The sequence below is a fragment of the Podarcis melisellensis genome, assembly GCF_964234715.1.
Source record: "Podarcis melisellensis genome assembly, chromosome: 3".
NCBI lineage: Eukaryota > Metazoa > Chordata > Lepidosauria > Squamata > Lacertidae > Podarcis > Podarcis melisellensis.
Genome location: NC_138530.1, coordinates 53069704 through 53091511, shown reverse-complemented (window position 1 = coordinate 53091511; position 21808 = coordinate 53069704). Strand labels below are relative to the sequence as shown.

General features: G+C 41.2%; 1 protein-coding gene across 1 annotated transcript in view; it reads left to right on the top strand.

Annotated features, from left to right (window-relative positions):
* The window catches only part of FNDC1 (fibronectin type III domain containing 1), an 87298-nt gene that overhangs the window by 46417 nt on the left and 19073 nt on the right, over nt 1–21808 (top strand). The window contains exons 11-14 of the mRNA XM_081906761.1: nt 4393–4458; nt 7031–7180; nt 10323–10553; nt 11687–11795. Of these exons, the coding sequence (XP_081762887.1) occupies nt 4393–4458; nt 7031–7180; nt 10323–10553; nt 11687–11795 (556 nt within the window). The remainder of the gene's footprint in view (nt 1–4392; nt 4459–7030; nt 7181–10322; nt 10554–11686; nt 11796–21808) is intronic.

Sequence of the window (21808 nt, the reverse complement as noted above, 5' to 3'; positions counted from 1 at the left end):
GTGCCCCCTCCCATTTCCTACCATTTTCTGTTGTGATGAATCATCATGTTGCTTGAGTTAGCAGAGATGGAAGAATATTGCATACCATCCTTTAAAACCAGGAGGAGAAGCACATCCTGGTCTTTATTTGTGTAAAACTAAATCTCATCCCTAATGAGTATTGGTTGGGTATGCCAAAATAGCACACAAACCTGCCGGCTGCTTTGTTGATAAGACATTAGGGTCATGGTTCCCAACGTGGGGCACACGCTCCACAGGGGGGCAATTTGATTTTTAAGGGGGCAATTTGAGAATGAGTTTTTAACAGTGAATGGCCTTTGAGGCTTCCTCCACGTGAACAGGAGTTCACTTTTGAATAATAAGACTTATATGCCATGGGGATCAGGATTTTAGAGGTGCGTAGGTGGGGCCTGGCCAAGGAAAAAGGTTGGGAACCACTGCATTAGGGTGAAGACTTGACCTAAATGATGCGTTTATCATATAGAACAGGGAAGGGGAGCCTATGGTTGCAAGCTGTTCTTGGACTACAGCTCCCATTATCCCTGACCAATGCTGGTTGAAGCAGATGGTTGTTGAAGTCTAACAACATCTGGAGGGCCACAGATTCCCCAGGCCTGATATCAAGGTCAGCATCCTCTGCTTTATATCGTATCCTTGCCACTGCCATCATGGAGCCCACCATTTACGTTGTGGTAAATGCATGCCACAACTTGCCAAATGGTAAGAAGTTTGGTGAATCCCATTTCTTGCTGAGGGGAGTGGAGGGAAGTATGGTAAGATTTGGCAAGTCTGTACAGATGACTGATTTACCAAGTGGTCACTTGATCATTTTTAGTGTTGCTAATCTAGTTTTGACTGTTTTTGTACTATGCACTGAAATTTTATTTTTGCAAGTCACTTTGAGACTTCAAGGGAAATGACCAATGAATCAAATCAATGATTGTAAAGATGCCCTATGGTAGGTTAACCACTCCATAAATATCAAGGCAGTCAGGACACTGAATGTGTATTATCTTGTCAGCATCCGTGTTATACCCATTCGAATTTCAATGCCTTCGCCATGGAACACCACATCATGAAATGGCTTTCTGCATTTAGCCAGATAATAAAATCCTCTTAAGGAATTACTTAGAAAAATGGCCACTAAATGGATTTAATCAAGGAACAAGAGCGGCATGAGGATGGAGCACTTGGGGTAACAAAGAAGAGGTTACAAGAAAATAACTGACCATGAACCTGAAAGAGGAAGCAGAATCTCAGCAAGAAAAACAAGAAGGAAATTCTCTTCAAATTTGTACTAGGTGAGTAATCTCTGCCTGAGGGTGTTTTAAAAATAAATAGATCTGAATGAAATTATTATTGTTCGCTTGCACTATTGGGCAGGCTCTCTGGAGGAGAGATGAGGGAGCCAGCTGTGAACTACTTGCCTGGTGAGAAGATCCAGCCCCCTGCCCCTTGGTGTGCAGGAAAAATATTTATTAATTTTCTACCTTTCCTCCCAAACGAGCCCAGGTACTTTGTTTTGTTCTTTTGCCTGTTAGGGGCTATCTGCACTATACATTTTAAGCAGTATCATACCACTTTAAACAGTAATGGCTTCCCCCCCTCAAAGAATTGTGGGAACTGTAGTTCCTTAAGGATGCTGAGAGTTGTTAGATCCCCTATTCTGCTCAGAGGGCTATAATTCCCACAGTGGTTTAACAATCAATTCCTCTTCTCCAGGAACTAAATAACATCCAACTATCCGGCACCAAGGGATACCTTTAGTATTTCAAATGTAATGCTTTGCATAAGCCCTTGTACATATTGTATCTGAACCAAACCAAGTTATAGTAAATACCTTTGTGATTTTCTCTGCACATTGCAATATTATAAAATTGAATTGTTGGTTTTGTCTTATTTTAGTTTGTTGGAATTGGATTTTTTTTACATGTTATGTATTCTGATGTATATTGGTGTGTGTTGAGAGCTGCTTTTGGCACTGTGGAAAGATGGCATATAAATAAACTAAAACTTAAACTTAAACAAAATTTAAATCAGTAACTGCCGCCACTGCCTTTGTAGCTGGAGTCAGTCAGAGCCCCATTTTAACAGGCCAGGCGGGAATGAGCAAGACAGAAAACAGGGACCAGGTCATACAGGACTTGCAGCTAAATGTTATCCAAGTCTATGTCATTATTTTTTCTCTCTTGTTTGTGTCCCTTATCTCAAGCCCCATGGGAACTGTGAGGCATATATGGAGCTCCAATATCAGTGAGGGGCTTTCCACATATATTGCTTTGTTAGAGTCTGCTCTGTGGAACACAATGTTTGTGCAAGTGCACATATGTGATCAGAGCTGCTCCTCAAACCAAAATTAATGAATAAGCATGCAAAGCCTTCTTGCTTTGGATATGTACGTGCTTAGGGTGATATCTGCCTAAGTAATATTTTGGAATTTGATTTCTCTCTCTGTGTGTATTCTTTTCAGCTACCACTTCTCCAGCTGGCCTGGCCCTAGCATTGCTAACCACACAATATCATTTATGGAGTAAAGCAAAACTATTGAGGGACTGATGCTCTGCAAAATAAACAGCTGTCCCTGTTGAGATGTCCAATATTTCAAGGGCTCTTCTTCCTGTAATTCAGATGGAAGTGTGGAAAAACAGAATGCTGCCTGAGCTATTTTTGCTTCTTACACACTGAAACACCTGAGCAGTGTAGCAATGCACCTGGAGTGTATGAACATTTCCATGAAGGATAAATGTACGAGCTCTGCTGAACTTAGGCTGGCTGGGTTGACAGAAGCAATAATGGAGAGAGCGTTGCAAAAAAAGACCACTACTCAAGAACCACATCTGAGGATGGATGCAGTCTTACATTACAAATATTGCTACCAAGTGCAGTAAAAATTAGCCTGCTAAGAAAGTTCCAGAATGTTCTCTCAAGATGGAAAAACAAAGCAGCATACTCAATAGAATACACTGTCATTTCTCAGGAATCCGATATATTGACATGTTTCCAAACAGGCTAAGAAAATGTGGTGTGAAAAATGCTGCTGTGGGTTCTACTAACCCTTTGGTCCAATTTCCTGCTCAGGATTTATAAAGATGACTTTACCAGATATGATTCTGTTTTATAGTCAGAGAATACACGAGGAGCCCAAGCTTATGTGGCACTGAAACTCCAGACGGCTCAACTTCTTTGAGGAACTTTAGTCAACAAAGCCATTAAAAGCCACTTTTATAACTGCTGCTATCACATTACTGGAAAATATAGGCCTATAAACTTGAAGAACAGTAATAAGCATGAAAGTATTAAAGGACCAGTCTTTTCATATTTCCTGCATATCTGAGTTTCAGTAATTTGCTGGCTGTGTTAATTTTTCTTTTTTCTTTTAAAGATGCTTGGTAAAGCTAGTGTTTTTCTCAATTAGCTTTGTTCAGTGCATTCAGAATTCACTGGATTGGTGCCCAATAGACTTTCTGTAAGCTTGTTGTGGTGGGGTAGGGGGTAAGTGAGATGTACCGTCAGGGGACAAGCTTCAAGTGAAAATGATGTGGTTAATATGCTCATAAGCAGAAATGCTGGCAACACTTTTGTAGAAGAATGAACCATTTTTCTGTTACTCCCTGCTCCCCAGGGTTTGCTTTGACATGGAAACAACAGTTATATTAATTAAACTGCTTTTGAAATATATAAAATGTAAGGGCAGAACCAGGAAATAAAATACTGGTTATGCTTCAAAAACAATGCTATTGCTCAGATATCGTTTACAACTGCTTGTTTGCTACTGAAAATTGAACTTGATCAGCCAGGCATTAACCATTTGCTTTACCATGAATCAGATTAATATTAACATTTTTTTAGCAGTGGATTAGAGTCTATTTTATGAAGAGTTGCCATAAATAGGTAATACAAGGCTTTTTTAAAAAGTGAAATATTTGGGAATCTGGTTGACATCAAAAAATATTAACTTGTTTAAGGATAACTATAAAATGTATTATGATAGCACTGGATAGAAAAATATATGGCAAATATTACTAGGCTGTTATAGTCATAGGTTTAAATCTAATTGTTTGCACAGTTGCGGTTCTTACAGATTAGTATCTGTAATTAATGTTTTAAAGGAAGGCATACATTTAACAATAATCTATATGTAAAAGCCCCAGTGCCCAACATTCTGTCACTTTCTAACATGACCAAGGGACAGAATATACCAGAATAGAACTATGCAGATAGGAGCAAGCTTGCTCATGAGCATAGCTCCTTTACTAGCTCCCATACAAGTGATTATCTGTCATCCATTTGTATAGGAAAAATAAAGCTTTGCACTGGGTGCACTGTTGTTAGGAAATCTCTAGGGCAAAGGGGGACCTGCTTCATCATTCCGATGTCTTCTTCTTTCCATAGATACATTCTCAGGGCTTGATGCAGATGTGGCGGGAACTACAGAGTCATATGTGATATATGATGGAGGTAAAAGTCCTTTTCTGAAGTGCTTTGAATCCCTTTCCTTTCTGCACTGTGATCTGATAGCATAGGGCCTAAATACATCTGAACAAGAAAATGTAGCTTGCTGTTCTGTTTTTAGTACTCTCAGGCTCTCAGAACAACAATCACATTATTATTATTATTATTATTATTATTATTATTATTATTATTATTATACCACCGGCCTTCATCAGTAGATCTCACAACATAAAAATAAAAGATAAAAAACACAAAATATGTAATAAAAAAGAATAAAAACAAACCAATAATTCCCACTCCCACAACACATTTTAAAGTGTATTGGATAGATGTCAATCAGCCAAAGGCCTGGTTGAGAGGAATGTTTTGCCCAGCGCCTAAAGGTGTATAATGAAGACACCAGCCAAACCTCCCTGGGGAAAGCATCCAACAAATGGGGAGCCACTGCAGAAAAGGCCTGTTTTCATGTTGCCACTCTCCAGACCTCTCGTGGAGGAGGCACATGATGAAGGTCCTCAGAAGATGATTTCAGGGTCCAGGTAGATGCATATGGAGAAAGGTGGTCCTAGAGGTACTGGGGTCCTGAGCCATTTAAGGTTTTATAGGTCAAAACCAGCACTTTGAATTGGTCTCAGAAACTAATTTGCAGCCAGTGCGATTGGGCGAGGATTGGAGGAATATGTTCAAATTGTCTTGCCTCGGTGAGTACCATCAGAAGTGATGGTGGCAGGTCCACTTGTGTAATGAGGAGCTTTTATTTAAAAACAAACAAACCTGAAATTGATTGATGGATTTCATGTTGAAACAAGGATCTGCTCTGATGTAGAAAGGACTGGGCTTATTCCAACAGCCAAAGGAATGCATGACTGAGGGTTACTGAAGTCTATCTCCATCCACTGCTTTACTCTTCTGTAACCTTGTGTACAAGTGCTTTTCTTTCGACCCAGCTCACTTCATATATTAGAGCTTGGCCAAAGAGGAAAGGGAGGCAGGGAGACAGACTGCAAGAAAGTAAGTCTTAGGCTTGGGGGTAGCAGGTGGGTAGTTTAGTTAGCTAGCTAATTCATAGAATTTCTGAATTGCTACCCACAACAGACAGTCCTGAAGCAATTTACAAGAATTGTTGTCAACTTTTGACCTACGTCTTCTTTCTGCATAAGGGGGAAAGATCCAGGTTGTTGTTGTTTTAAATAAAAAACCTGATCTTATGATTTATCTGTTTCTCAGTTTAGTCTTATTTACCAAATCCTAGTTCTTTCAGAGTTTTTGTAGCAGGTATTCAGTTAAACATTGCCAAATAGAGGGCATGCATCACCCAAAGGAAGTGTGAAAAAGACACACATTTGCGTAAAGTGTGCATATACTAATATAGAAGTACTATAATATGAATAAAAGTACAGTACATCTCACCACAAGACTATGGCCATGTGTACTTGCTCAGTGTGTTGTCCACATGCTAAATGTGGATGGGCAATTTCAAGGCTCCTTCTTTTCTCCCTTCGACTGGGCCTCATGCAGAGGATGTCTTCAAATAGAGGACTGCCCTCTGTAAAGTAGGGCACATGGTTACCCTGTTTCAGAAAAGTATCCTTGGGCATGACCCAATTTTATTTATTTCATTGCAACATATGTACACTGCCTACCTCCCCACGAACAACATTTGAAGTAACCAACAACAAGTGCTTAAGACAAGCCATTCAAACAAGCACAAAGGAAAAAGTGGATTAAGAGATGCAAAACAAAGCAGCAGGAAAGTAATGTTGCCAATAAAGCAAGTCACCACAAATTAAAACAGTCCCAGCTGCCCAGCTGCCAAACCTAAGCAGACACAACTTGGGCAGAACGAGAAAGGAAATGCCAAAAGCCCAGGTACACAGGACAGCCTTTGTTTGGCATCTAAAGGAAAATAGAGAGAGGACCAGGGTAGGGAGGCAGCAGAAACTTGATTCAGTTCACATTTGCGGACCCAGTTGTAGTGCCATCCACCCCTTGCTGATAACTAGATAACTAAACTCAGGCAAACACTGGGCTGCAGAAGCCATGCACGGCTAACCTTTTATGTGTTGCTATCTGGCTTGGGGTGGCAGTGGGCAGTAGCTGGCTGGCCAGCAAGGAATTCCCTCACAACCTGGGTCCTGATTAGCCCATTTGAACCTGGCTTACTGTGCAGGAAGTTACACCCCCATAACTGTGCTGGCAGTGGAGGGAAATCTCCACCAGCCAGTGACCATGTGCCTTCCAGCTGCTGAGAAAGAGGTGGAGAGAGAGGGTCTGCAACCGACACCCGGCAGGAAAGCGGTGAGCGCCTGTTACAGGAGAACTTACCTGATTTGCACTTTCAGAAACAATATGCGAACTGAAACACAGTTGGCTCTTCTCCAAATTTTGCAGCGCAGTTCTCCAGCCAAGTATGCATAAAAGTCCACATATTAGTGTAGAAAAGATTAACATGCATTATATTAGGGGAAATGCTTTGCAAAAATGATCACATAATACAAACATGTATGTTGGGAAAAATTCACTGAGGAATTTTCATAAGGATGTTCCTTTGATGCCCCTCATCCTCTTTCTTATGTAGATTATGAGCTTTTTGAAACCACTTTGGCGCCCACAACCACCACAACCACTGCCGCGACCACCACCACCACAGAAGCATTGCCCGAGTTCAGTGTGGTGGGCTCGGATCCTCTGTTAGAATATGACGCTGCTGGAAAGAGGCGTTTCACTGGTAAGCAATCAGTAAGATTCAAAGAATCACGTGTTATCATGTTACTACTGTATCCTGTATGTTGTCACTAAGCAATGTGTTTTAGGAGGGAAGTGGCTATGAGTTATTTATTGCTTAGGATCTAGTAGCTAAATTATGGAAGCAGTCCCCCTTCTCAAAAGATAAGCAAACCCTCAGTTAAAAAACCTTTGAAGGGGAAAAGACACATTATGTTCACAAGCCGACTGACACATGGTAAAAGATTTTGATGACGATTAACCTTTCTTTATAAGGGTGTTGCTCTCACCCCTTGATCATTTGGTCAGTATGCCAAATTCTAACAGTACTTGGAAGAGAAATCAGCTGAAGAAATGCTGTCTTTAAGAAGAAGGAAACACATAATGCAGAAGATCTATTCTCGAATGGTCCAAATAGGGACACTTAAGTTAGAAATAGTGAGTGTGTGCATGTGTGCATGTTCCCACATTCTGATAGGGAAATATTTTCCTAAAATCAATATTCACACCAGATGCAAGTGCAGAAACTATTGACTTATAGGAAAAGAGATGGTCTATGCAGAAAGAAAGGTATGAATGATTCTCAGTCCTACATTTGCACTTCACCAGGCAAGTCATTTTCCCTCTTTTGAAACTGATTCAGCTTCATCTGGACTTAAATAGGTTTTATTGCTACACTTCTGCTCCAAAGTCAACCTTCCTGGAAGGGAGAAGCTAGAAAGTAATGAACTGAGTTTCATAGGATTTTCTTAACAGAAAGCAAACCATACTCACAAGAGAAAGAGAGAGAGAGAGAGAGAGAGAGAGAGAGAGAGAGAGAGAGAGAGAGAGAGAGAGAGAGAGAACAAACATAGAGTCAGAGATATTAAGATATTAAGACACTCTGCGTCTTGGTGTAATTGCAAACATCTGATACCCTGTTGTTTGAAATAATGTGTATTTGTTTCATTAAAGTTTGCTACATAATGTGGAATGAAGCACTCCTTTGAATTTCTAGTTTAGGCCTATAAGGAAAAGCCTTTTTTAAGGTGGGGGAGGAGAGAGAAATATTAAGATTTTGCAACAGTGGTTAGGACAAATCTTATCTCTGGGTTAAAAGTCCCATTGTACAAAAAGGAAAGGGGAGCAGCACCAAAAGTAGCTGAAGAAACAAAGAAGGAAGTAAACATTGGGGTGACAATAAAATTTCTCAACAGGGGTAACAGTTACAGATTCCTCAGAGTTCTCAATTGTGAGAAGGCATTGCTTTATTTTTATTTCATAAAATTTGTATACCACTTGATTGTAAAAACAAAAAGAAGCATTTTACACAAAGCTCAATGTACTTTTTTTATGGGCAGGTGCTTGCAAAGTATGCACTTTGTCTCCTTTCCTCCTCACCCGCTTCGGAAATAGCCAATGGAGGCCTCTGTGTCCTTGAAGGCCCAACTGGGCATTCTGCTTTGGGCTATCAATCTGTTTCTATTGTAAATTTTGGCAATTCACAACTGAACTGAGCAGCAGTGAGGCTTGCTTCTGGTGTGCTGTTCACAGAAATGGAAATGTTCACAGAAATGTTATGGTTAGGCTTTGAAGTGTTGCTCCTCCTCAAACTGATGACCGACATTCTGCAGCCCCTGATTCTTCCTGACAGTGGTGATTGATGAGGGCTCTGCAGGGACAATGATGTAAAATGTCCACCCCAGAGTCCTTAGATGTCACTTGGCAGAGTTAGTGACCTAATTAGTATTTATATATATATATATAAAGTCATAAAATGGTTTTATACCAATCAAGACTTTGACTAGCTGTTCAGCTAATCTCTTTTGAGCAGTTGACTGGCCTCCCTCTCCTCTCCTGGACAGGGTTTCTCAGTCATTTGGGAATAGAGAGCCCTTGGAGTGTCTAAAGATAAATACATGACACATTCTGGAAAATAGCTCCCTGGAGGGCATGAAATCTAACAAGATAAACTAAGAACATTGCTCTTATATAAACATTTCAAGGCATTTAAGGGGAGAAAGAGGAAAAAATTACCCATCTAGCAAAATCTGTAAACTGTCGCTGAATAAACATTTCCAGTGACTACAGTAAAACATCTTTCAACTTGAAGATGACCTTTGAGGGAATAAATGTGCCTATTAATTCCTGAGCAACGTTGGAGTGAGCATCATGTTGTTATAAAATAGAAATACAATTTATAGATTGTACGCCAAATGTTCATTCACACGTGTGTGGTTTTTTTGGGGGGGGAGACATTAATAGGCTTTGAGGGGGGCCAATATGGTTCTCCTTCATACCAGTTTGTATTCCTTTTCTCTCTTTCTTTCTTTTTAGTGTGGCTAATGTCTGTTTGCTACCACTGTTTCTCCCTGACTTCTGCATTTTCAGTGCCATTTTATGCCCTCCTTTCCTTGAAATGATCCCAGCCAATCAGTAAGTGCAGCGGTGTTACTGAATGCAGACAAAGCTGAGGCAGAGCGAAGTCAGTGCACCCTACAGAGGTCACTTGGCTGATCCAAATGACACAGGAACAGGTTGCTTATCCTCTAAGTTAGCAGGCCACTTTAGAAGGTGCAGAGTCTTACCCCCACTACTATTCCCCAAACAGGGATTATGGCATGATCACGCTCATTTCATACAGCCTCTTGCTTCTAGGTTGGCAACTGCCAGGGGAGCAAATAGAGTCCCTAAAGCAGCCAGAATTATCCCAGGGGCCACCAGTTGCTGATCCTTCGTATAAAGCAGTAGTGCAACATCCCACATTGCTGCTGAGCATCAGAAGCAAACCCTAATATGCACCAGTTCCTTGTTGCTCTCCATCTATTGCCATCAGAATGTGGCTTAGTCACAATGAATATTTGCCATGCTGGTGGTTTCCTCAGCACTAGGTTTATGTGCCTTCTCATACCGCTCTAGGAGCTTTCCAGATGGCATCACTCTGTATCCTTGAAAATTTTAGCAAATGGTAGGAAAATACACAAATTCTAAATCCAGGAAATGAATGTCTAATTTACAGTGTTTAAAAAACAAATGTATACTTTATCTGGTTTGCAGTTTCAATACACTGGAAAAAATTCTTTTGAACGTCGGGAATTCTTTTTTTAATAATCCATCTGTCTGTACAGACTTTTGGAGTGAATATTCTCTTTCTCTGTCTCTTCCAGCTCCTTATGTGACTTATCTAAACAAAGACCCAGCAGCTCCTTGCTCTTTGACAGAGGCACTAGAACACTTCCAAGTGGAGAGCCTGGCCGAGCTCATACCCAGGGACCTAAAAGGCATAGAGATGCGTCCTCAGAATGCCCCTCACAATATCACCATAGTAGCGGTGGAAGGCTGCCATTCCTTTGTGATTGTCGACTGGGCTAAGCCTACTCAGGGGGATCTGGTCACAGGTACAGTTATTCCATTTCTTGGCTATTAATATTGGACTGGAAACTGATGGTTGTTTTGTCTTGCACTGCCTACCCAGCGCAAAGTCATTTTGCCCAGTGTAAAAGGCAGTAGTGGTAGATGAGGCAACTCTAAGCACCACTTCTGATCAGGTTTAAGGTACAGGGAGGTCAACACAGTGTGGGTTTGAAGCAGTATTTGGAATCAAACATGTTTCTAGCTGTTAATACTACAGTTGAATGAAACAGCAACCAATGTTCTGTTTCAGTTTTGGATTTATCCAGTGGCTGCAAAAAGAAATCGCAAACTAAAAACACCAACGTTATATTATTTGGTGTTTTAAAACTTGCTAACATATTAAAGACCACATGCCAATGTCTCTGAAAATAGATTGATCTAGTTTAAGATTAGGTTAGCGGGTTGGTGCTTTCCAGCTTTGTGAAAGCTCAAGAAAAGACTACCAGGTGCATTGGTTCAAAGCCAGCCGAAGAGAAAATAACATATCACAAATGCAATGTGGAATGTAAACAACTAATCCCAATGAAGTGAATAAAGAGCGTATTGTAAGCTGTGAAGGTTGCTGCTGGACATGGACAGGTGGAACACCTACAAGGTAATTCTGATAACCTGTGTGAAGGTGTGTCTGTTTGGGAGTTGCCAATAGGCTTAGCTTTCTGCTTCAGTGCAGAAGTAGAAGAAGTGTCAAAGAGTGTACTGTTGAAAGAAGTTGGGATGGGGTGTGAATTTTCCTATGCTGACATCACTCCTCTCCTACAAAGAGCAGAAAGAAAGAAAGAAAGAAAGAAAGAAAGAAAGAAAGAAAGAAAGAAAGAAAGAAGCTGCCAGAAGTTAAAGGAGAGGCTAAAAAACGCCCTCTCCTTTCTTTTCACACCTTTTTCACCTCCCTGCCCCAATTCTGTAACTGAAAGTCCTTTTCAAATAAAATTTTGGCTGAGTGATATTTTTCAAATAGTTGAGAAAAGAAGGAAAGTCTTGATGGGCCTTTCTTGGCTCCAGAGGAACTGTCTCCTCTAACAGATTCTTTTTGTCCCTTGGGGATGGAGACAAAGAGCAGGCAGGGGAGTAAATAAGTGTACAAATGGATGATGGACATATTATCTCCTTTCCTTGGCAGGATACTTAGTTTACAGTGCATCTTACGACGACTTCATCAGGAACAAGTGGTCAACTAAGACTGCAGGAAGCACTAATTTGCCCATTGAAAACCTGAAGCCAAATACAAGGTACCGATAGGTTTTTGGAATGTAGTTTGAAATTGTTTGTGGCCTAATGATAAAATAGGTACATACCATACTTTTCCATGTATAAGACTATGGTTTTTTACTGTAAAATAATGTTAAAAATATGGGCTCATCTTGTACACGGAGAGTATCTTCCCCCTGTTTTCTTAAATTGGAGTCCCCCCAAATAGGGGGTGTCTTATACATGGGGGCGTCTTATAGATGGAAAAATATGATATGTTAGTGTTACGGTATGTTAGTGTTAGAATGTCATGAAAATAGAGTTCAGAAGTCACCAAACCATTGAAAAACCAGGCTTATTGACCTCAAATTTCACCTTGGCTTGTAATGGCTCAACACCAACTCTCTCATCTGCCAGTTCCTCTCCTCCCCTTTCCTTTAATGTACCAAATTGTTGGAGATATATGCATGTGGGGTGGAGGGGAAGCAGTCTATGCTAAAGCTGAAGGCTGCTCATAAACCATTCCACCATTTCTTCCAATGCGAACTCTGGAAACATATTTTAAAATCCTTCTAATTCATTTAGTGGGGTGGATTCTATGATTTCCAGAGTTCCTGTTGAGTGTGGAGGGTCCAAGCATGCTCAGAAACCTTCATTGCTGAGAGCAGAAAAGTTATGGAGGGCCTCACAACTGCTCTTTTCCCATGCTTTCCCAGACTTACAAGTTGGATAAGAGGAAGAAATAAAACTGGCAGATGAGAGGCCTACTAATGCAACAAAGCTGGAGAGGCTTTCACCTGCCTTGCTGTCAATTATGTGTGTGTGTGTGTGGCTTTTTCTACCTGCCATAACCAATTTCTCCATATGCATCTCCCTAGATGCTAAGATCATTAGAGGCAGTCCTTCTTTGGGTGTTGTTGCCATTTGAGGAGAAGGACCTTGCCTATTGTGATACCCATCTTACCTTTTCTTTCAGTATGCCTTTCCTTGAGAGGTCCATTTTTTTGAATCCTTTAGGTGGTTAAAATGATTTTTAAAAACTTTTGAAGTATCTGGTGGCTGCTACTGAGTTTAATTGGTAACTCAACTACCCAAATCACATTTTTTAAAATCAAGCTCTCAGTACAGCTGGGGCAGATTTATTGTGTTCAGTCTTGAAATTGTATTGGAATTGCCTCCTTTCGGCACTTCTGAATTAATAATAATAATAATAATAATAATAATAATAATAATAATAATAATATCTTTATTGCCATTGCCCCCTCTCAGGGACAACGAAATTACTTGACTGCTCCATAAAAACACTAATTAAAACAATACAGTATAGTACAGCAAGGAAGATTAGATGACTTTCAAAGTCCAGGCTTCCCATTCAGGGCCGAGATCGCTCTGGAGAAGAAGCTGTTCTTAAGATGGCTCGTTCTTGTCTTCATCGTCCTGTATCTCCGTCCCGACGGCAGGAGCTCGAAGAGACAGTGACCAGGATGCGATGGATCTTTTACTATGTCCAGTGCCTTCCTATGGCACCTTGTGGCATAAATCTGCTCTAAGGTGGAGAGTGGGCAGCCAACAATGCTCTCTGCTGCCTTAACAACTCTGCACAACCCCATCCTGCCCTGGGTAGTACAGCTTCCGTACCACACACATAAGCCATAAGTGAGCACGCTCTCAATGGCACAGTGATAGAAGGCAAGCAGCAGTTTCTGCGGAAGATGGTTTTCCCTTAGAATTCTCAAAAAGTACAGTCTATGCTGCGCCTTCTTCACAAGCCCCCTTGTGTTGACACTCCAGGACAGATCCTCTTGTAATTCAATGCCCAAAAATCTGAACGTTGTTACCCTCTCCACACAGACCCCATCTATCAAAAGTTATAGCAATAACACATCTGTACTGGGAGGAGATACAACCAAAGATCTTGGCAGAGCAACTCCCACTTCATTAACCTGTTCAAACAAAAGCAGTGACACCCAATATAGGGAAATGGGGCTTTATATGATAGTCGACTGGGTTTATTAAAGTCTCCATTAAAGTGAGTGTATCATCGCTTCAGTCAGAGATTACTGATGTCAAGCTGTTCCTTACGAACCAAGTGGCTTTTAATAGAGAAGCATGGGCATAGGAATACATAGGGGTGGGATGATTAATTTTCTTTGGCACCACCAGCCAATATCATTTGTGTTTTCTCTGAACTCCACAGGCTGAAATAAATACATATCATAAAAATAGCTCCTCAACCACTGGCAACATTTCTGTAATTGAGCAAACACGAACTGGAAGATGGAGCTCAACTAAAACCATGTGTTCATGATTATGACCATATTGTGAGGGGACTCTGATTTGGGGAAAGCAAGTTACTAAGGCAGGTTGCAGCACTGAATAACAAGCATTTAGGATTGGGCATATGTATACCTCTCCAAAGTGGATTTCCAAGCTATTGTTTAGGTGAAAGTAAAGCTAAGAAAACTAGGATAGATATTTCAATGCATTCAAATGCTGATGATTTAGTGAAATATATGCTAAAAGGAATACAACAACAATAGGTAGATGCATGGATTTCCATTGCTTTAATGTAAGATTTAAATGCTTATTATTGTCCTGCATTTGTAAATCCTAATCTGTTTGCGAGACCTTATCTCTGAGGAACTGAACAATTCTGCAAGTCTTGCAAAGCCATTTGCACAGGACTCTGCAGGTGCCTGCACATCGCTTTTGGCTGAGCCATATATTTACCTGCTCCATACCTGGGAACATATATCACATCATGGGGAGATGTAGGGGCAGAGTTAGGCTCTTGGGCTGGAGGTTCCTCACCTCTGAAACATAGGTGTGATCCTATATTGTGAGCAAGACAACGACATCATTCAGTCTTCCTGTTGATGAGAGGGAAGGGATGAGCACTTACTTGGAATTTAACAGGGTAACTGTCATATTGGCAGCCGTTTCTGTAACAGCATCCAGGCTATGGAGCACCTTCCCCTTATCTATTTACTGGGCACGAAATTTAATATATTTTAGGCACCAAGTGAAAGCTGTTTTCTTTAGTTGAGCTTTGGGTGGGGCTTAACGGTGGGTAGTTCTTTAATTATACCATTTATTCTGGTGGTTTCTGTTTGAGGTGGGTTTTGATTATTTTCTGTTTCATATTTGTATTTGGTTTGAAATATTGGGAATGTTATGTCTGAATGGAATATCAATTGAACTCACCAGGGAGTGAACTTAATGGAAGTGAACTTCTGAGTAGACATATATAGGATTATGCTGTTAGATCCTTTGTACCTAAGCTACTTTGACTACCATTTGATAGCAAGGTGAGATAGAAGCAAAGAATCATAAATTTGGAATGAACCCAAGGGTCCTCTAGTCCAACCCCCTCCAATGCAGAAATCTTTTTTAAAAAAAGAAATCAAGGCCATATATCCAACTATATAAATCAGCATTATTACACAGTGGTACCTTGGGTTACATACGCTTCAGGTTACACACTTTGCTAGCCCAGAAATATTACCTCAGGTTAAGAACTTTGCTTCAGGATGAGAACAGAATCGCGCAGCAGCGGTGCGGCGGCAGTGGGAGGCCCCATTAGCTAAAGTGGTGCTTCAGGTTAAGAACAGTTTCAGGTTAAGAAAGGACCTCCGGAACAAATCCAGTTCTTAACCCAAGGTACCACTGTAATATGTTTAGTACCTGATTCAACTCTCACCAACTAAAATTAAGGGCTCCTTTTGTGTCCAGTTCCTAGTTTCTCTCTGGTGCTAAGAAATCACTTTTAAAAATGTGTTTTTAGAGACAGTAATTAAACTGAGTGATGTTTTTAACATCTTGACTCTGGAGGGAGCCATGGTAGAACATTGCTGTTTGGAATAAATTCAAGCAGTTGCAGTTAAATTAAGCACTTGTTTTACACAGTTGTGTGGTGATGTATTTTCATAGGAGAATTAATTATATTACCACTTGCGTGTTCACATTCAAACTCAACATTGCCTTGCCTTTCCAACATTCTGGTCTACGACAGAAAGCTTCGAAGGGAAGATTTGTGATGGTGTCTTCTCTGACTTTCCCAGAAAATAATTCATTTCCAGTTGTTGGAATTGGAAAGTGTATACAAATAGAATGCGATTTGCCAAATATGACAGTAAATCATTCAGCGTTTCATTGGCTGCTTAAATTAACCCACAGCTCTAAGCCACAATATCTACATTGATTCTGGTGGTTTTTTTGTCCAGCCTCTGTCTGCATCAGAAGAGCCCTTGAATTCCCATTTTCCTATAAGGACCCCTGAGATAAAATAGTGCACATGTCTATCGTCACACATGAAAATGTGCAAAACTTTTGATTACAGGAGTGTATGAAATGTATGAAATGTTGCATGTGTGAAATGGTTGTCAGGGTGGAATTGGATGCTATGAGACCTGCCACCACTATGTGTGTCTCTCCCTTCTATCTAAATTACTTAAAACATTAGCAGAAGGTGCCATGAGTCGTCAGCACATTGTGCACTGCTTGTTCTCCCACCAACAGCCAATGGAGTAGCATGTGGGGCAATGATGTTACCTGCGTCACGCATTGCATCAAACTTGATGGTAAAAGGGAAAGAGGTACAGCAGTAGCAGTCAGCTCTGTGTCTCTTGTGACATCTAGTTCCTCCTTCAAGCAAAGATTTTAAAGCAGCAATATAAATAAGTGCATGGCTGGGTGCCTAGAAAGCAGCATGGGATTGCTATTTGTTTGCCATTTCAAAAAAAGAAAGAAAGTCCATTGGCAGTTCAGACTCCTGTTTTGTTGTGGGCAAGTCATAGGACTTGGATGTTAAGAGCTCCTGGCAAGCCTGAAGACTTCTAGCGTACGAGCCACTTGGAGCTCTCTTCTAGGATTTAAGCAGACCCAAATGTTTGCATAATCACACCACTTAATTTTGTGCTCTCATGCATGAAAATTAAGCAGCTGTGCAGCTGCCAAGCAGCTTTCTCATCAACTCAGTCTCTGGTCTCACAAAGCTCTGTGGCCCATCTTCACATCCATTTAGAACACCATGAGGAAGTATTTGTGGCCCATAGTGATTCCCATTGGGCATGGCTAAACTGCTCAGTCAAATAAACCTCACTTGGCTTTTTGTAAATAAAATTTGGGGGCACTCTTTTCCTAGGTATTGTCCTCACTGACCGGCAGCAGCTCTCCAGGGTTTCAAATTTTCCTTATCCCCACCTGGAACTCCCAAGGATTGACTTTCCGCATGCAAGGCAGACACTTTGCCTCTGAGTTATCATATCAGAATCAACTGAAATATACTCTGAGTCGAGAGTGGATTTCATGCTTTTTATTCAGCTCATAGTGGTGAGGAGGAATGAAAGTTTCCCCAAAATATCTGCTTTATATACATTATTTACACAATGGGCTGCACGTGATTGACTAATTCCGGGATTCTCCTATAGGCCAATCAGGTTGTGGATTCACTTCCACCTGGAGCTGGATTGGGTGGCTCCTGTGGACCAATCATACTGCTGCATTGTTCTAGGACCAATCAGACTGCTGCATTCTGAATGCTATTGTTCTAGGACCAATCAGACTGCTGCATTTTGGACCCTATTCAACTCAGTACATAACATCAACCATCCTGGCTCTGTCTTGTACCAGAGCCTGAGATTCTTGCAGTAAATATGTCATAATTTAGACCAGGAGCAGGCAACCTGTGGCCTTCCAGATGTGGCTGAATTCCCATCAACTTTAGCTGTTGGCCATGCTTTCTGGAGCTGATAGGAAGTGTGGCTCTGCAGCAACTGGTTGGCGACATCATCCCCGCCCCCGGCATAGACATTCATCATGGTGGACAATCATTTGGCAAAAGCTGCTGCTAGAGAGAGGCTGTCAGCGGTGGTGCTGGGTGGACAGGCAGTCGCACCTGCTCCTTCCACTCTGAGCAAAAAGTATCCTCCTAGGTATTCTCCTTGGTAGCTTTTGAATTCAAAGTGCACAGAGCCATAACGCCATCCGTCATCACTTCCCCAGATTTGGGGAGCATGAAAGGTGGCGCTAGAGGCCTTGGGCAACTTTTCCTCTCTTGCCGTATACTACTTCAAAGGGATATGGTGGAGATAACATGAGATAATCCCCTATATAACACTCTGAGTTCCTTGGGGGCAAGGCAGCCTAGGAATCTGATAGACAGAGAAATGAAATGTGGTGGGCTCCCATCCCAACGTTAAGGGGATATAGCTGGTTGCTTTGAGTCCCAGCTTGCACTCCTTGAGCTGCGGAAAGCCTGTTCAGCCGCAGAAAAGAATGAGGGTCTATGCTTAAACCGCTGGTGAATGTTTCCACATTGCAATGGACTGTGTCAGGGAAACAAAGGGGAAGAAAAGAAAACATAGCTCTCCTCCGTTCCAAGCTTTTATGTGGTTTTCGTCTGCCACAGCTAGGATTACATGGAGAAGAAAGTTATGAGGGGGTTGTTTTTATTTTCCCTGCAGGCATCACACGGCCCTTAATTACATTCAGATCAGTTTGCAGACAAGTGGAAAAAATAATTAAACGTTGGTCATGAGAAAAGGAGTTAGAAAGACTCGTGGCATAAAGATCTATAACTCTGTTGATGTTCACTGCGTGCCAGATAGGGACAGGGGAATAATTCAGATGACACCATCTACTAAAAAACAAACAAACAAACCTTTAAGCAATCCCTTCTTTGTGAGAACATAAGAAGAATCCTGCTCGATCAGTACAAAGGTGTCATCCTGTTCTCGCAGTGGCCACCCAGATGCCTATGGGAAGTTAGCAAGCAGGACATGGGTGCAAGAGCACTCTCCCACTCTTGATCCCTAGCGACAGATATTCAAAGCCATGCTGCTTCTGACACTGGAAATCCTATCTATCCTTGATTAGTAGCCAATGATAGCCTTGTCCTCTATGAATTTGTCTACCCTCTTTTCAAGCCTTGGTGGACCCAACTACTAGATTCTAGTACATTGGCTTCAACTTGGCTTCATCTGAAGTGGTTCTCACCACGTTAGAAATGCATAATGAAAAAAATGGAGTGGGTCCCAAAATACTGTACGTGTTAGAGCTAAAGCTGGGTTTCAGGTCTGAAAAGGTTGAAGGCTACTGATCCTTTGCAGGTAGGTCAGAGTTTGATGATGAAGAAGAAAACAAATAGCTTGTTTTTCATTATTTTACAATACCCATAGGCATATGTAATAAATTAATACAGTGGAACGTCGGTTTTAGAATGTAATCTGTTCCAAAAGACCGTACAACTTCCAAAATGTTCAAAAACCAAGGATCAATGGGCGGTTGGCAAAATCGATTGAAAAAATGAAGAAATGTGCCTCAAAAGCCGTTTGACTTCCAAGGTGCATTAGAAAACGGAAGCAACTACCGGGTTTTGGGCATTTGGGTTCCAAATTGTTCGGCTTCTGAGACACTCAGAAACCGAGGTTCCACTGTACAGCAATATTTTTAAAAATCAAATAAACCAGAACTATGTACTGAGAGGAATCCAAAGTACTGGTTGGTCCTGGGTACCTGAAGATTTGCCTATCTTCTCCAGGTACCCTTGCTGAGTGGAATATGGCAGGTGCTTTCTTAAGGAAGGGCATCTGTAGGAAGAATATTCCACACTTGGTGCTCCATCACCAAGAAGGATAGCATCCCTGTCACCACATGCCAGGACTATAACTCAGTGGCTATGAGGCTAATAAATAAAGGGCGCAGGCATGTACAGAACACCTATGCCTTCCCAGTGAGGAAGCTCTGTGTTTAATACAACAGTATTCATTAGTTTTTGCATTATATGATTCCTAGTAATGGTGATGGATGATTAATAAATGTAGATTATATCTTGATTTTTTAAAATTTTATTTCATTTACATTCCTAAGAAGTGGGGTATGGGCCGATGACAACTTTATATGCTCAACAAGGGATCATTGAATGCAGAAGCTTGTGAAACCCTGATGTAGACGATGCTGAGCTTTTTGGGCCAATGACTTAACTCAGCATAAGTCAACTTTCTACGTTCCTAACCTCTAGAAGGGCAAAGACACTCAGAACAGGGTTATGAAGACCCTAAAGTATGGGCAGGTTCCTGAGAGGAAAGAGGAAATATACGTCAATAGGAAAGGAGCATGTCTATAAGACACACACAGCAAGGATGATCCTTGTGTGAGACCACCAAACGTCGCCCTCCCAGGGTTTGCATAACCACTTCTAACCCCATGGATTTTCTGTCATATTTCCATTGGCACTAGAAGCAACACAATGGAATTTTTGGTTATTATAGCAAGTTAGTCCTTTTCTTTGGGGATATAAGAATAGGCAGGGGATTAGCTTTTCAGATGGTTGAGGGTGGCATGATAGGACCACTATAGCATACTTCTACACATTCATTTCATAAAGAATCATATATTTTGTATTTTTACTGGGTTGTTGTTGTTTTTTGCAGCACATGCCATAAGCATTGTCTCCTCTATCGTACCACCTTCAGCTCTCTGAAAAATGCCTTGTCTTAGTAATAGCCTGGAGGCCTAGCACTTGGAATGGTAATTGTCTTAGGTTTTTCTAGGCAATGCAGCATTTAACCTAGTTAGAAGCCGAAAGGAATATTGCCAAGGGAAATAATCCAAGTTTTGGTGGCATTTTCCCTGCCTGAGCCAGTCAGTTAGGAAGGTCATGTGGTTTGAAGCCTTCAGGGGATGCTGTTCTTTTGGCAAGACTTGCATTTGGATAAGAAGCAAATGAAGTGGCCAAATCGATGCTGGTAATTAGAGAATGCCAGTGGTTTTTTCTTGTTGGGAAGTGTGTATGTGTCTGCAAGTGCAGGATCCAGCAAGACTTGTTTTAATAGCACCCAGTGACCTGAACTCATAGTATCCAGGTCTCTGTTGAATATGCAGCAGAAAGTGGTTCCTGCGCTGCTACTCTGACTCCTCCCTCAATTCTCTGACCTATCACCTGGAGTTGCAAATCGAGTTCCTTGATGCATGTCAGGTGATAGATCTTCCGCAGCCTCCCCCTATTGGATCAGAGGGCCATTTATCATAGCACCCCCAATGCTCTATTCATATTAAAAAATGCAATATAAATTAAACAGTTCTCCAAGCAATATGTGCTTTGAGTAATTAGGGTTGGGTTTTTTTTTAACTATTGACATTTTGGTTATGGTACAATAATAAAAAGAGCAGATCATCTGGCCCATTGCCTTTGTACCATTCACAGGGTTTCATATGGCTAGTAGTATACGCAACACAGTGGAAACTCTTGTTTCCATTGTCATTTTCTTCGAGTGGTTCCTTGTGGGTGGGGAATTCTGCACACTGCTTAATCTTCTCTTGCCCTGTGTGAGGTGGAAGCTTTATCAGAGTGGTAGAAGGAACCAGGATCATATTCTGCCCCAGCTAAAGTGTTTCTGATTCCTTTGCTGTTTGATTGGATGAATCAATCAATCTGTGATTCTTGTCAGTTATGTGCACCCATTTACATTAGCACAACATGGGGTTCACCTGCCTTGTGTTAGTTCCAATTGTTAAAATTCATGTTCTGAGGAAATCCAGCTTCTCCAGTGTGGTTGTTGTGGTTGGCTTTAGCTTGTACCTTTTGTGTTTCTGGTTATCTGTGAATCATTCTTCTGCACTGAGCATGTGTTTACAGCTACAGTTGAAGTATTTCTCCACTCCAGGATAACAAGTTACATGCTGTAGTGTATTTTCTGATGTTTTCTTTTTAAGCTCCTTTGTAATTTTGACAGCAGATTCAGCTCCATTGAAATTGACTGTTGTACAGGGAAGTAGTCGTGTTGCAAAATTCCTAATCTTTGGTAAACTGGCGGTTTATTAAATGGATAGCTTGTAGTCCACTATTCAGAATCTCAGCCTGGACTGAGAAGTGTTTCAGTTAAACACGTTTTAAATTTAAACAGGGAAAACAGGTAGAGAAAAATGGGACTTTATGTCGCCATCTGGTAGTGGGAAGTTCTACCGCATATAAAAAAGGTAAAGGTAAAGGACCCCTGACAGTTAAGTCCAGTCGCAAACGACTCTGGGGTTGCGATGCTCATCTTGCTTTACT